General features: G+C 41.7%; 1 protein-coding gene across 5 annotated transcripts in view; it reads right to left on the reverse strand.

Moving 5' to 3' along the window:
- Positions 1 to 15,660, reverse strand: part of LOC139556030 (neural cell adhesion molecule L1-like protein) — a 104,904-nt gene that overhangs the window by 34,130 nt on the left and 55,114 nt on the right. For 2 of the 5 annotated variants that reach the window (XM_071369531.1, XM_071369508.1), the window contains exons 2-4: positions 1,271 to 1,485; positions 729 to 746; positions 1 to 109 (exon numbers count right to left, since the gene is read on the reverse strand). In XM_071369531.1, the coding sequence (XP_071225632.1) occupies positions 1 to 109; positions 729 to 746; positions 1,271 to 1,379 (236 nt within the window). In that variant the 5' untranslated portion in view covers positions 1,380 to 1,485. Of the gene's footprint in view, positions 110 to 728; positions 747 to 1,270; positions 1,486 to 13,491; positions 13,641 to 15,660 lie in introns of those variants that run through there. The other 3 variants (XM_071369540.1, XM_071369524.1, XM_071369516.1) reach the window with 2 other exon arrangements.

Below are 15,660 nucleotides of genomic sequence, written 5' to 3' on the forward strand. Positions count from 1 at the left end.
TCTGGCTTGGGGTTCCCTTTGGCTTCACACGTCATGGGGAAGCTCTCATCGAAGGGGAAGGCGATCAGAGAGCTGGGGGAGGCCTCTGTGATGGTGGGCAGCTGCTCAACTGGACAACAGACAACAGGGACAACACTTTAATGAAGAAAACTCCATATACCTACTGCAGGTTTATTATAGCATTATAGTTTCCTAGCCACCGTGCTTCTACACCTGCATTGCTTGCTGTTTGGGGTTTTAGGCTGGGTTTCTGTACAGCACTTTGAGATATCATCTGATGTAAGAAGGGCTATATAAATACATTTGATTTGATTTGATCTCTCAGTCTATTATTAGGTGTAATGGGATGATTTGTTTCCATTATGATGATATTTTAATTTCCAATAGTTCTATTTCACAGTGACATCCTGTTTGAACCTGTTCTGCTTTGTCCATGCTTTCTTGTTTAAGTGATATGTGTTAGAAATATACTACACAACTACAGATGTCAGCAACAGTAAAACTAGCATCATGAGGCCAGGCCAGTAGGACCAGTGGTGCAGGTTAAAACTACATGCCACTAAGTGGGTGAGATGTTGATTGTGTGAATAAATGGAGATGCAGATCGTTCACGAGATGACCACATGGTACAGCTGCTGTGTTGCTGACCACTGAGCCAAGAGATTAAGTGAGGACAGACAGGCGGTCACTAATGCTGGATGGGACAGGGCACGTCAGAGCAAACTTACTGTTTACATGACCTACAACTAGAATATCCATGGCAGCAGGAAGACAACAAACAAAAAGACAGACATAGGTTTAAGCATAATCCAGTTTTGTGTTGGTTGTAGACATTTATAAATGAAACACTTTAGCCCACATTTAAGGAGATTGCAGGAAATGAATCACCTTGCATCAACATAAGTATGGGTTGCTTTTCTGAAATGTTATTTATATGCGGGCCCTTAAGAGATGTTTTATGAATAATTTAGTTGGAAAAAAACTTGATACTTGTTTCCAAGGAAACTGTAAGATACACAGCCCAAATACAAGAGAATGAAGAAACCTGATTTAAACAAGAAACCAAACCTCAGCCAAGGATTTGTTCCATCCATGAATATAATACAACTGATTTTGGTACGATACAGAATTACAGAATACTCAATATTTCAAAGAATACATGTGGATGGCTTTGACCATTACATATATTGGAAAACAAAATCAATATACTGTACTTTACAAAGCTGTATGGTATCCTTCCCAGGCACTACAATGGAAAGTGAGCGCTTACCCTCCAGTGGTATGTCTATGGCAGTGGTGGGGTGAAAGGCACAGATACTGGCGACCACACCCACCAGGAGAGCCAATCCTGGGCTCCAACTCGACGACCTCATCCTCATCACTCCACAGGAGACAGCAATCTCAGAGTTAATCTTGGGGGAAGTGACACACGCTGCTCTCTTCCAGTTCTCAATTCATCTCTATGGCATGCAGAAGACGTCGGACCTGCAAGTGCAACACAGACAACAGAGTGAGAGTGGCGTCCCATGAATCCAGATCCACCCACGCGTCAGGCAGACAGACAGTCAGGCTATCCCACACAAGGCAGAGAGAGAACCCCCGGTGACCGAGAGAGATGCTCACCCAGGCACAACACAAGTTTCCAGCACAGCAGTCACTCACATCAGCAGGGACCACATTCTGGGCTTCATGCTTAAAGCGGCAATCAGCCATTTCGGTAAAAAGTTGAGGGACGGGGCTGGAGAAATGTAACCACTCTTATTAAATTAGTAACCAGAGCTATATTTGCAATAACTGACCATCCATGATATCAAAATTATAGTTTGAACCAGGTTTTGAGGTTATCTAGTGGTTGTTTAAATTTACTTTGTTTACAAACATTGGAGTAAAACAAGCTTATATTTTGTGTTCTCATGGAGTGTGATAGTTGAACTAAGCTCATGAGGAATTTATAAGTTATATTCTTCAAGAATCAATAGGCTCATACAATTAATTTAAAAGTGAAAAAATGTATTTAGCAACTGCTGATTGCCCCTTTAAAATGCTACTGTGACCAAAATCTAATTATTGCATCTCTATATCACTCTGTTCCCTGGAGACACACATTGTTTTCTTGTTTATTGTCTGTTGGAGTGTATTGGCTAGGCAGCCAGGGCGAGTCGTTTTTCATGCACCATAGAACAAGAGTTTAAATACATAAATACATGAGGCTGTGGTTATATTAATACATGCCCCACATTTCAAAGTGAAAATTATGAATTCATTCCACAACAGAGCGAATGATTTACATCATTAAGACACAACCCTGCTGTAGCATTTGTCATCAGGCTGTTCCTGTTCCTGTTCTGTGTCTGTGGGCTCCTCTCTGAATATTCAAAGAGAACACAACACAACCATGATGATCACACATGGTTCTCAGACTTAGCAATAATCTTCTTCCAAAGAATAGCAATAGTATATATATATATTTTTTACCCCTTTTCTCCCCAATTTCGTGGTATCCAATTGGTAGTTACAGTCTTGTCTCATCGCTGCAACTCTCGTACAGACTCGGGAGAGGTGAACGTCGAGAGCCATGCGTCCTCCAAAACTCAACCCAACCCAACTGCCCACTTAACCCGGAAGCATCAATGTGTCAGAGGAAACACTGTACACCTGGCAACCTTGTCAGCGTGCACTGCACCCAGCCCACCACAGGAGTCACTAGCGAATCACAATGACATCCCTGCCGGCCAAACCCCCCCTAACCCAATTGTACGCCGTCCCATGGGTCTCCCGGTCACAGCTGGCTACGACAGAGCCTGGACTTGAACCCACAGTCTCTAGTGACACAGCTAGCAATGCAGCGCCTTAGACCACAGCGCCACTCAGGAGGACCATAGCAAAATTATTTTTTATTTGTTTTTTATCTGATAACCAGTGGTCTCAGGGTCAGAGGGCACGGGTAATTCTCCACTTAACAGGCCAGCGGCTTGAATCCTAATGAGCTGTGTACAGTATGACAAGAGCACAGGATTGTGGGGGATAGAGCTCTGTGCAGGAATGTTCACCTCGACGGCATTGTTACCCACCAGTCTCTGTTCTATAGTAGAATCTCTAGGTTATCTGTTCATTAGCCTGCCTCAAGTTGGCTTTGACCTACTGTAGGTCACTGGGTCATTCTAGTCAGGAATCTAGTTGGTTGAACGCAGGGTAGCAGATAGACCAGGCCACGTTGAATAATGTCACACTAGTAATACGAAAATTGGCGACAAATTATAATGCTCATGGGAGTCCTCACAAATGTCCATCGACAAAAATGGAAATAGCTGAACACTTCTCATCACAAGCATACACATCCAGTAATTACAGTGTTTGTCTCTTCTCATGTCGATGATGGAGCTTCCAATTAATGGCAAAACATGGATTTGTCTGGGAATTTGTGTGTGTTAAGCTCTTTATTTCAGCAGGATGGAGCGAAACCGGAGAGATAGCCACGCTCCCACACCCCCGGTAGTTTTAACAAACAGCTGACGTTTTACTGGTGTGTTTTCAATCATACTGACCAAAAACACTGCTCCTCTTTTTTGTATCTTCTCTCTCAGTTACCAAATTCAATAGAAAACACAGAGGTCAAATGGCAGTTCATGAGAAGTAATTGAATAATTGACCAAGGAGTGAAAGAGTCGATTTAATTCATTTCTTTAGGAGGCTCTGTTTTCAAATAGACAAGAACCCTGAACTCTCTCCCCATGCTTCATGCTAATGGTATTAACTCTGTCTGGGGCCTTTGTGAGTCCATCCTGGTTAATCTGACCTAGTGGGTGACCTCCCTGATGTCACCGGCAGAGCCACAGACAACAGAGTGTGCAATACACCAACCCCTCTTAATCGCAATACTACTGTAGGACATTGACTTTTCTTCCAACCTCAGATTCACATGGCTTTGTTATGATCCATGAGTCCGGATTGGAGAAATGCCTCAGGCTTAATAATGTTGCTCCCATTTCACTCTTTTCCCACACACTGTGATTTATGTTGCAAATTACGGATTCAAATCAAAAGATAGGACGCTGCGCTGTGCTAATTAGCAGTGCATTGTTGGGAGGATTGGTGAGTTTAAGAGGGAGGTTTTTACAATCCCTTCAAGACAACGCGTTTCTCTTAGGGCCTTTGTCAACCAACCTAACACCATTTAGATGGATTACGTTCTGTTCAAACTGTGCTTGATCACCTGCCATCTTATTTAATTAATTCTCCCACTCGTTGAGCATTTAGCCAGATCCAACTTGGCCATCTGGTTGAGGGAGGTTAATAAAACATATAGGGGCTAAACTGGTGGGAGACTGGGATGTCTATCTCTAACCCGGCATACAGTATAGGCTACAGGGGCTATATGAATCAGTTGAGTGGGGCCGAGGCGAGCCTGCTCTAGACCGCAGGCTGTTCTTAATCCTCTCCTTCAGCAGCAATAGCATGAGCCTGAGGCTGATGAAGCTGGCTAAGTTAAAAGCTGCTCACCATGAGAAGGCCAATATGAACTCTGACCTCCCTTAGCCGAGGCTCAGAGGGAACAGAAGCTGTCCTGGGGTGGAAGGAGAGGGACAGGGGACACGGGCCAAATCTGGGCCATGTGAAGTCTGGAGCCATGCTTTAAACTTAACTCAGATTGGCATACTGTAGCGTGCTGCTCTGCTCTCACTCTCTCTCATTTACAGTGGGCTACCTGCCAAGATGTGCAAAAAACATTTCTCATTCAGAATGAGCACCATGCACAAGACTGATAACAGAGGAAATGTAAGAGACGGGCAGAGAGGGAAGTCACGTCTGCTCCATCCTCACTCTACCTGCTGGTTCATTTGATTGAGAAACCCCATCCTCATCATTCAGGCTCCAGGCTGAATCAGACACCCACGTCTCTCTTCATAAGGAGATGTTAACGGCACAGTGTTCTGGTTGGCATGCTTTCTATTCCTTCAGTCTCCTAGCTCAGCCATCTGGTCTGGCATGGAATCCTAACATTGACCTATACACCAAAGTCAAGGGTCTGTTGATTAACTGTAGGATTCACTATTTCCTCACCTTCAACATAATAAAACACTTTCCACAACACTTCAACACTTTCTGATTTACAGGAGGCATTCTCAAAACATAGACAAAGCAGTCAAATTGGCTAAATGAAAATGGTGAAGCACTGTTGAAGGACTAAGAAGTGTCCTTAACGGTTGCCATTGAAAGATGCTGTTCAACCTTTTGCCGTTATGTTGTCTGCAGTCTGCCTCTTTTACATGCAAAACTCTGCTGTACGACAGATAGGAGAGTGTCTACAGGCTCTGCAGTATGAGGTCCTCTCAAGATATAGACAAAGCAGTCAAATTGGCTAAATGAAAATGGTGAAGCGCTGCTGAAGGACTGTGAAGTGTCCTTAACGGTTGCCATTGAAAGATGCTATGCTGTTCAACCTTTTGCCGTTTGCCGTCTGTCTATTTTATATGCATATGTCTGTGTCTCTACAGGCCTTCTATAGTTTGATGTGCTGCAAGCCTGTAATGGGATTAAGCAGATCCTCTTCGTGTCAAGCTGGATTAAAATATTTTCCTCACTAAAGAGCTGCGACACCGGGAAGACGCGCCACGCTCCCTACACACTCCTGGTAATGCTTCAGCACTGAATCCCAGTTAATCCCTGAAGTACAATTAAAGCATTGGGAGAATTTATTATAATTAAACAGCAATTAGCCTGTTGCCGGTAATTAGGTATTTTTTGTTTGGTTACATTTCTGTTTTTGCCAAGTCAATTGCTCATTTATACAACTAGACAAAAAAAAACATACTGTAAGGCTGTAGCTCTGTACTGACTGATAGAGTAAGTAATGACCTGCCTAGACACACCCACATCTTGTTTGAATTCTTTTAAAACTATTTTTAATAATGAACTACTTAAGGAAGTAGATCCCTGGAATTTCATTAAAAGTAGTTTTATTTGGATACATTCCATTAACTTACTATGATATTATAATAGTTCCTGTTTATTTGCAATGGGTTACATTCTGACCTCTGGCGAGACGAGATTCTTCTTGCTTATGAGCGGGAGGAGTTCATTCATTACTAAAACTTCAGCAGAAGCAGCAGGAGCAAAACACAAACAAGGCCCTTAATGAGATTGGGAAGTCAGCGCAATATTAAATAATAACCTTGTCTAATTGAGATTTGGCTCAATTTCATTCTGCTTTCGCATGCATGCAAGAGAGTGAACAGTTCAATTACCACACCATTAAAACTGCAGGAGTCTGTCTGCGCATGGAGCAGGTGGATGAGGCTGGGGCTGGGTCGGAGGGAGAGCAGAGGGGGGTAGGAGAAAAATGACAAGAGGGACTGGGACGTAAAGGAATGAGGGAATCAGGCTATAGGGATCTAGATGGATGTGGATTTGGAGTGAATTCTGAGATGAACTGCAGGGTCTCTGACCTCTGTCTCAAATGGAGAAATGACAAATGACCTTACTGGCCCTAATGAACTGTTGTGACCAGGGACAGAGGGGGACACATCCCCTGGTGACACCATATGACGAAAAGGGCACAGTCATTGCTTTTAAAACCAGTATTAACCATTCTGGAATAAAATATTGTTCTACCGCATCTAATCTGTGTCTATAGTATTTCCTTTGTCAAAAAATGGGCTATTTGATGATGTTAAATATTTAGAAAAGGATATCCAAATCACCAGCTTTATTTGATATAATTTCAAGGTTCCATTTTATCATATATATACTGTATATACAGTGCATTCAAAAAGTGTTCTGACCCCTTCACTTTTTTCACATTTTGTTACGTTACAGCCTTATTCTAAAATTGATTCAATGTTTTTTTCCTTCATCAATCTACACACAATACCCCATAATGACAAAGGAAAAACAGGTTTTAATACACTTTTGCAAAATTATTAAAACTTAAAAATGGAAATATCACATTTACATAAGTATCCAGACCCTTTACGCAGTACTTTGTTAAAGCAGTACTTTGTTCTTTGTTGAAAAGAAGCGGGCTGTCATGTGTCCTTTTACTCAGGAGTGGTCTCTGTCTGGCCACTCTACCATAAAAGCCTTATTGGTGCAGAGGTGGTTGTAATTCTGGAAGGTTCTCCCATCTCCACAGAGGAACTCTGGAGCTCAGCAGACATTTTTAGGTACAATTCCCCAAATCTGTGCCTCGACACAATCCTGTCTCGGAGCTCAACGGACAATTCCTTCAACCTCGTGACTTGGTTTTTGCTCTGACATGTACTGTCAACTTTTATATAGACAGGTGTGTGCTTTTCCAAATTATGTCCAATCAATTGAATTTACCACAGGTGGACTCCAATGAAGTTGTAGAAACATCTCAATAATGATCATTGGAAACAGAATGCACCTGAACTCAATTTTGAGTCTCACAGCAAAGGGTCTGAATACTTGCATTTGCAAAAATGTCTAAAAACCTGTTTTCGCTTTGTCATTATGGGGTATTGTGTGTAGATTGATGAGGGAAAAAATACATGTTATCCAATTTAGAATAAAGCTGTAACGTAACAAAAATGTGAAAAAGTGAAGGGGTTTGAATACTTTCCGGATACACTGTATATACAGTGAACAAAAATATAAACGCAACATGTAAAGAATTGGTTCCATGTTTCATGATCTGAAAAATATAAGATTATAGAAATGTTCCCTTGCGCACAAAATTTGTATTTCTCTGGAATTGGCATGCTGACTGCAGGAATTTCCTCCATAGCTGTTGCCAGAGAATTTCATGTTAATTTCTCTACCATACTGTAAGCAACCTCCAACGTCATTTTAGAGAATTTGGCTGTATGTCCAACCGGTCTCACAAACGCAGACCATGTGTAACCACGCCAGCCCAGGACCTCCTTATCCGGCTTCTTTACCTGCGAGTTGCGTTTATAATTTTGTTCAGCATACAGTATATTTAGACTCTGGACTCCGACATTGCTCATCCTAATATTTCTATATATTTTTATTCCATTCTTTTACTTTTAGATGTGTGTGTATTGTTGTGTATTGTTAGATATTACTCCACTTTTGGAGCTAGGAACACAACATTTCGCTACACCAGCAATAACGTCTGCTATAAACATGTGTATGCTACCAATAAAATTAGATTAAATATTTGATTTGATTTATTTCTGCATCTTCTTTCCTGTCTATTTCATCTTTGCTGAGTGATTACAGTGTTTTTCATGAGTAAAAGTGAGGTGAAGGTTTTTCTCTTCCTCTGAGGTGCTGTTCCTTTGTGCAGCTCTGCTCTGCTCTGCTCTGCTAGCTGCTGAATGTTCTATTTGTCTCAGTGAAATATGGAGGCCTGCTGAGCATGTTAAGGAACAGCAGGGACATAAACTGTTTCAGTGCTAATACTGCTGCAATCTCTCCCAACCACCTCACCATTAGTCCTCATTTCAAGATAAGGTGAGATTCAGTGTTTTTTGTTTAAAGACACACATCACTGTAATTGGAAGCGAATGTGGCTGGGAAATGTGCAGCAGGACATATCACACAACAGCTTACTATAGCTGGTATATAACTGAAAAGTGTCAATCTTGAGCGTTCAAGGGTTGAGAGAAATGCCTGACAGAATATCTCAACGTCACGTTTCAAGTACTAGTGCCGCAAAAGGTATATCGCTCCTGTCCGGCTGTCTGTCTGCAGAATGGTGAGCCAAGAGCTTTCATTTTTTCTCTTTCAGCTCTTGTCTCTTTGAAGTCCTGAGTCACAGAGGAGCGCCCCAAGCCCAGGACAATCATCATATTAGTCTATGATCCTCACTGAGTAGCCAGGAGAGGTTTGTTACGGATTCACAGCCTGGACTGTGTGGACAGGGATATTATTCTGTGTGAACTAACACAGTGAGGTCCTCCCCACCTCCATTCACTCCATTTGACAGATGTTGTCAATTTCCCAGGTTGAAACTGTTGATGAAACTGTGCCACAGCCGGACATAATGGATGGGACTTATATCCCAAATCCCTTCCTCCATCAAACCCCAAAGCAATTTACTTCCATCCAACACAAGTATATTCTGATGCCCCAACTCAGTACAGTACAGTACAGTCATATATTGAATTGCGACAGAGAAATATAAAAAAACACCAGGCAGGTTGTTACCCTTTTTCCTATCCTCTGAGGTCCCTTTTCTACACATTGAAATTCCTGGCTCCGATCTGTGATTTACGGGGAATATGCTGTATGCAATCCATTTTGTACTTCCTGTGCTCTACAGCAGGACATCTGGACAGCGTTCGCAGGGTGAGCTGTATGATACAGCTGTCGGAAATATGGCCCAGTCCTGAGGGTCTCCATGACCTTATGGTGTGTGTGTGTGTGTGTATGTGTGTGTGTGTGTGTGCGTGTGCGTGTGCGTGTGTGCGGTGTATGGTGTTGCGGGGGAATGGGATCAGAGATCAGAGATGAAAATACTTATATTATGATACGGTTTCCTCCACTATATGGAGAGATATTAGGGGCAGTATGTCCTATTTTAAGTCCTTTCAAACATTGTATAATGTTATCCCTCTAAGTGTATAAACTTCACCCAGCCTTATGCACTGACGTATACAGTTCACAATCCTATCAGGCTGTCCTAAAATTGTATCTATCCAGAGATTTAAAAAATTATGTCAAAACTAGATATAATTTAACCCATGTAAGAAGACTAAGAATAATCTTTGCCTAGACATTTCTCTTGTATCTTTCAAAACAGAACAACCTTAATATTACAAATCCAATCAAATCAAATTGTATTTGTCACGTGCCGAATACAACCTTACCATGAAATGCTTACTTACAAGCCCTTAACCAACAGTGCAGTTCAAGAAATAGAGTGAAGAAAAGATTTACTAAATAAAATAAAGTAAAAATAGAAAGTAACACAGTAGAATTATATGACAATAACGAGGCCACAGTATATACAGGGGGCCCGGTACCAAGTAAAATGTGCAGGGGTACATGTTAGTCGAGGTCATTTGTACATGTAGCTAGGGGGAAAGTGACTATGATAAACAGCGAGTAGCAGCAGTGTAAAAACACACCGCCTGGTATATAGGGTCTGGATGGCAGGATGCTTTTCCCCAGTGATGTATTGGGCTGTACGCACACCCTCTGTGGCGCCTTACGGTCAGAAACCGAGCTGTTGCTATACCAGGCGATAATACAACCGGTCAGGATGCTCTCGATGGTACAGCTGTAGAACTTTGAGGATCTGGGGACCCATGCCAAATCGTTTCAGTCTCCTGAGGGGGAAAAGGTGTTGTGCCCTCTTCACAACTGTCTTGGTGTGTTTGGACCATTATAGTTTGTTGGTGATCTGGACACCAACGAACTCGTAACTCTCAACCCGCTCCACTTCAGCCCCGTCGATGTAAATGGAGGCCTGTTCAGCCCTCCTTTTCCTGTAGTCCATCGCATAGAATCGGTTTGTGGTGCTATATAGACGGCTATGAATAGTATAGATGAGAACTCTCTTGGTAGATAGTGTGGTCTACAGCTTATCATGAGGTATTCTGCCTCAGTGGAGCAATACCTCGAGACTTCTTTAACTTCTTGCGACTACAGGGGGTGCTGTTCCGAATTAGCATTTTGTCGTCTCCAAATTAAACTGCCTAGTACTCAATTCTTGCTCGTACAATATGCATATTATTAATTATATTGGATAGAAAACACCTTCTAGTTTCATACAACGTTGAAATTATGTCTGTGGGTGACCCAGAAAAATTTCTACAGCGAAATCCATGACAGACAGTGAAAGGTCTGAGAGCGAAGCTCTGGTTTCAGATCAGTTTTTAAGGTCTCTGTCTATCCTATGGCACGACACGAACTGCACCCGCCTTCCCCTGGATGTCAGTAACCAATGAGAAGTGGAATGGGCCTTCTAGGTAGCTCTCAGAGGTTATAAAACACCAAGGAGTGAGAGTAGCCCCCCTTTCGACGCAAGCCCTTACGCAGGATGGGACCTCCGGACGCCATTTTCACAGGCTCGGTTATCAACTTGAAATGTATCCGTCTGTAATTTAATTCGATATAGGACTTAGAAACATCATAAGGTAGTTAATTTAAACCGTTTTATAGCAATTTATATCCGTTTAGTGCGATTCTGAGGAATTTCTTTGTCGTGCACTTTCTAGCTTTGGGAACGTTTCGCGGTCTCGGTCGTTGTTAGTGGACATTTCGAAGGACAGAGGACATCTATCGACCAAAAGACGTTTATAACATAGAAAGGATACATTGCCCAAGAATATGATGGAAGATCAGCTCAAAGTAAGCAATATTTAATATGATAAACCGTGTTTCTGTCGAAATATTTTAAACGCATACATCGCCATTTTGTTTTGTATAGCTTCACTTGGCCAACCCTGTATTGAAAAGTAAGGATAATTTTAAAAATGTAAATCAGCGGTTGCATTAAGAACTAATTTGTCTTTCGATTCCTGTCAACCCTGTATTTTTTAGTCAAGTATATGATTAGCTTTTAATTAAACTAGATCACTCTGATAGATGACGTCAGACATATTGAGGCTTGATTTCCTAGTATTTTCATTGTGTAACCACGGTTTTGTATGGCTAAATATGCACCTTTTCGAACAAACTGTATATGTATGTTGTAAAATGATGTTACAGGAGTGTCATCGGAAGAATTCTGAGAAGGTTAGTGAAAAAATTAATATCTTTTGGCGGTGATTACGTTATAGCGCTCTTTGGCTGGAATCGATGCTCTGGTAACGTTTTCACATGTAGTATGCTAACTTATCGATTTATTGTGTTTTCGCTGTAAAACGCTTAGAAAATCTGAAATATTGTCTGGAATCACAAGATCTGGGTCTTTCCATTGCTATGCTTTGTCTATTCTTATGAAATGTTTTATGATGAGTAAATTGGTCATACACGTTGCTCTATCTAGTAATTCTAGTCGATTTGCGATGGTCGGTGCAATTGTAAACTGTGATTTCTACCTGAAATATGCACTTTTTTCTAACAAAAACTATCCTATACCATGAATATGTTATCAGACTGTCATCTGAAGAGGTTTTTTCTTGGTTAGTGGATATCAATATCTTAGTTGAGCCGAATTGGTGATAGCACCTGAAGGAGTAAGAAACTGATGGAGTTAGAATAGTGGTGTATTTTGCTAACGTGTTTAGCTAATAGATTTACATATTTTGTCTTCCCTGTAAAACATTTTAAAAATCTGAAATGGTGGCTTTATTCACAAGATCTGTATCTTTCATCTGGTGTCTTGGACTTGTGATTTAATGATATTTAGATGCTACTATCTACTTCTGAAGCTATGCTATCTATGCTAATCAGTGTGTGGGGGGTGGGGGGTGATCCCGGATACGGGGTTGAGGTTCGGTAAAGGTTAACATTAGCCATCGCGCACCAGCAGCAGTTATTGACAAATAGACACACAGCCCCTCCCCTCGTCTTACCAGATAGCTACTCTGAGTAATCACTGTTCTGATGTCCATAAGCTCTTTTCGGTCAAAACCTGGTTCAGTCTTCTTTTCACCAGACACTGGGAGATGAATTCACCATATTTATTGTATGACAACAAGAGATACAGTGCATTCAGAAAGTAGTCACACCCTTTTACTTTTTGTCTTGAATACAAAGTGGTATATTGAGGGCAAATTCAATACAACACACTCTCCATGTGTTCAAGCATAGTGTTGGCTGCCTCATGTCATGGGTATGCTTGTAATCATTAAGAACTGGATAAAAAAGAATTGGAATGGAGCTAAGCGCAGGCAAAACCCTAGAGGAAAACCTGGTTCAGTCTACTTTCCACCAGACACTGGGAGATGAATTCACCTTTCAGCAGGACAATAACTTAAAACACAATGCCAAATCTACACTGGAGTTGCTTACCAAGAAGACAGTGAATGTTCCTGAGTGGCCGAGGGACAGTTTTTACTTATATCTGCCTGGAAATGTATGGCAAGACCTTAAAATGGTTGTCTACAAATGATCAACAACCATTTAGACAGAGCTTTAAGAATTTAGAAAATAATCATGGGCAAATGTTTCACAATCCATGTGTGAAAAGGTCTTAGAAACTTACCAAGAAAGACTCACAGCTGTAATCGCTGCCAAAGGTGCTTCTACAAAGTATTGACTCAGGGGTGTGAAAACGTATGTAAATTGGATATTTCTGTATTTAATTTTCATAAAATTTGCTAAAATGTCTAAAAACATGTTTTGACTTCAACATTATGGTGTATTATGTGTATTTATTTAATCCATGTTGAAGTCAGGCGGTAACACAACAAAATGTGGAATGAGGGAAGGTGTATGAATACTTTCTGAAGGCACTGTAACCACATGAACACAGGCAATGTTCCTACTCTCCTCTCTGTGAGGGGGTGATCCTATTTAATGCGCCTCACCACACATGCAAAGACCAAAACATCCAACAGCCAGCTTCTGTGCCGCACACACAGAAAGATCCCAAGACAAGACAGTACTTACAAGACTTAACTTCATTCTCCACGCTGGTCTCTCGCGAGATACATAATGAACAACCATTCCCTCTACAGGCAATCAAACCAATCCAATCCAAAGTGAAAATCAGAGCATAGAACAGTAAAGGGTCTGTCAAAATCCCAGGGACTGCTCTGGATGTGTCCACTCGCACTGGATCCTGTCACACAAGCTGGGGACAGAGTGAGAGAGGTGCTGTTGTAGACAAATATGTTACCAAAGCCTCTAGCTTGGCAAAGAAGCTCATTAAGCCACTGACAATCATTCTCACAAAGCTCAATCTAAATTCTATTCACTGGCTGTGTACAAAAGAGAGAGGAGGAAAAGTGGAGGAATGCAAGTCCATCTCGCCCCCTCACTGTCCTGCCCAGCAATATATTCGCTGCACCTGAAGCTTTGTTTAAAGTGCTGTTTAATAGAGTTAAGCAAACACGTGTTACAGAATACACACAAGAGCACAGGTGGGAGCAGGACGGTAGAAATCATCCTTTAAGTGTTGTCTGTTGAGTGAATGCTCCTACATTGTTATTTACAGTTCTCAGGGAGCAATCCTCTTTGCAGACAGGGACAATATCCTTATTTCCAATAATGTTTGTGGAGATTGTCTCTCAGCATTACAGAAGACGAGGCTACAGTATCCCTACAGTATATCTGTGACCAGGTCTGCTCTTGACCTCACCCACCCGGCCAAAGGAAGCATAATCATTTGGCTGGAGATTATATTTTGTTTGTTTGACCAGAAGAACCATTGAGCCTGTAATGAAAACTGGGATTTTCTGAGTGACTGGTTTAGAGACGTTCATTGACACAGATTGGTGAGCACAGACAAGATTCCAAGAGTCCACAGATGGGGGGAGTAGAGCATGTGTGACCTGTGGGGGAGGAAGCAGAGAGCAGAGCAGAGAGAGTGTGCTGAGACTGTCGATAAGATACCTCCACATCCCGACAAAAGCACTGTCTCGCTCTCACGACACCGGGGGGAAGGGAAGGGAGCTGCACAGGCTGGATGATGTATAGTGTGGACCCAGGTCTGAGACTTTTGCTTTAACAAGGAGAAAGGAAGAAAATGAAAAGGGGGGGCGGAGGGTCATGCTTGAATTATGCTGATGCAGGTCGTAAATCCGCAGCAAAAAAACTACCAAAGGCATGACTGTTTGTGCAGGCCTACTGCAAGGTTCTTATCACTTGGGCTTCACATGTGCTGACAGTTGTAAAATGGTGGGAATTAGATTGTATATCTTTAATGTTTCAAATGGACACGTTAGATAATTGGACGCTTTGCTAGTGGATAGATGCACATTAAGTACATTAAGCCATCATATACTGTATATGGAGGCTATATTATTTTAATTAGAAATTGTATTATGATTAATTCATATAAGTGTATTCCATTCTGAGGTAGTATAAAGTTCATCCTCTGTGACTTCAACTAGTTATATTAAAGGGTTAGTTCACCAAAATTACATATCATTTTACAGAAACAAAAAGATCCCCACCTTTGCTGTTTCCATCAGGCCTGTCGTGACATTTTTTATCAAACATGTACTTTGCTCGCATAAAAAGGTTGGATGGAAACCTGGTTTGAGACAGAATTTTCCACCACGATCAACAAAACACCCAATTATGGAATTTCTCATGGAAGAATGGTGTCACATCCCTCCAATAGAGTTCCAAACACTTATAGAATCTATGCCAAGGTGCATTGAAGCTGTTCTAGCTCGTTGTGGGCCAACGCCCTAAGACACTTCATGTTGGCATTTTCTTTATTTTGGCAGTTACCTGTATCAATGCACAATTTTCTGTGTCTTTTTATGATTTCCAGAAGACACAAAGATGACGGATGTGACCTTAAAAAGTCATAATTTAGAGCTGAAGCAATGGCTGGGATATGTTCTGGACAGTCGAAGGAGGACATTGGCCTTTTCATAATGTGAGGAGCAGATTGCCAGCGCCAGACACTGAGAACACTCACATGCCTCTGCTCTGCAAAGACAGAGACAGAGGCAGCGGCAGCCAGGTCCTCCAAGACCCTCAGACCTCTCTTTGAGCAGCAGCAGGATGAAGCCACGATTACGGCCACATAAACAGAGGGAAGCCTTATGAACTTTAAACAAATGCTTACTGCTTGGAGCTCGATAGCTCTGGAGGCGAGGATGT

Source organism: Salvelinus alpinus, chromosome 2 (genome assembly GCF_045679555.1).
Source record: "Salvelinus alpinus chromosome 2, SLU_Salpinus.1, whole genome shotgun sequence".
Lineage (NCBI taxonomy): Eukaryota > Metazoa > Chordata > Actinopteri > Salmoniformes > Salmonidae > Salvelinus > Salvelinus alpinus.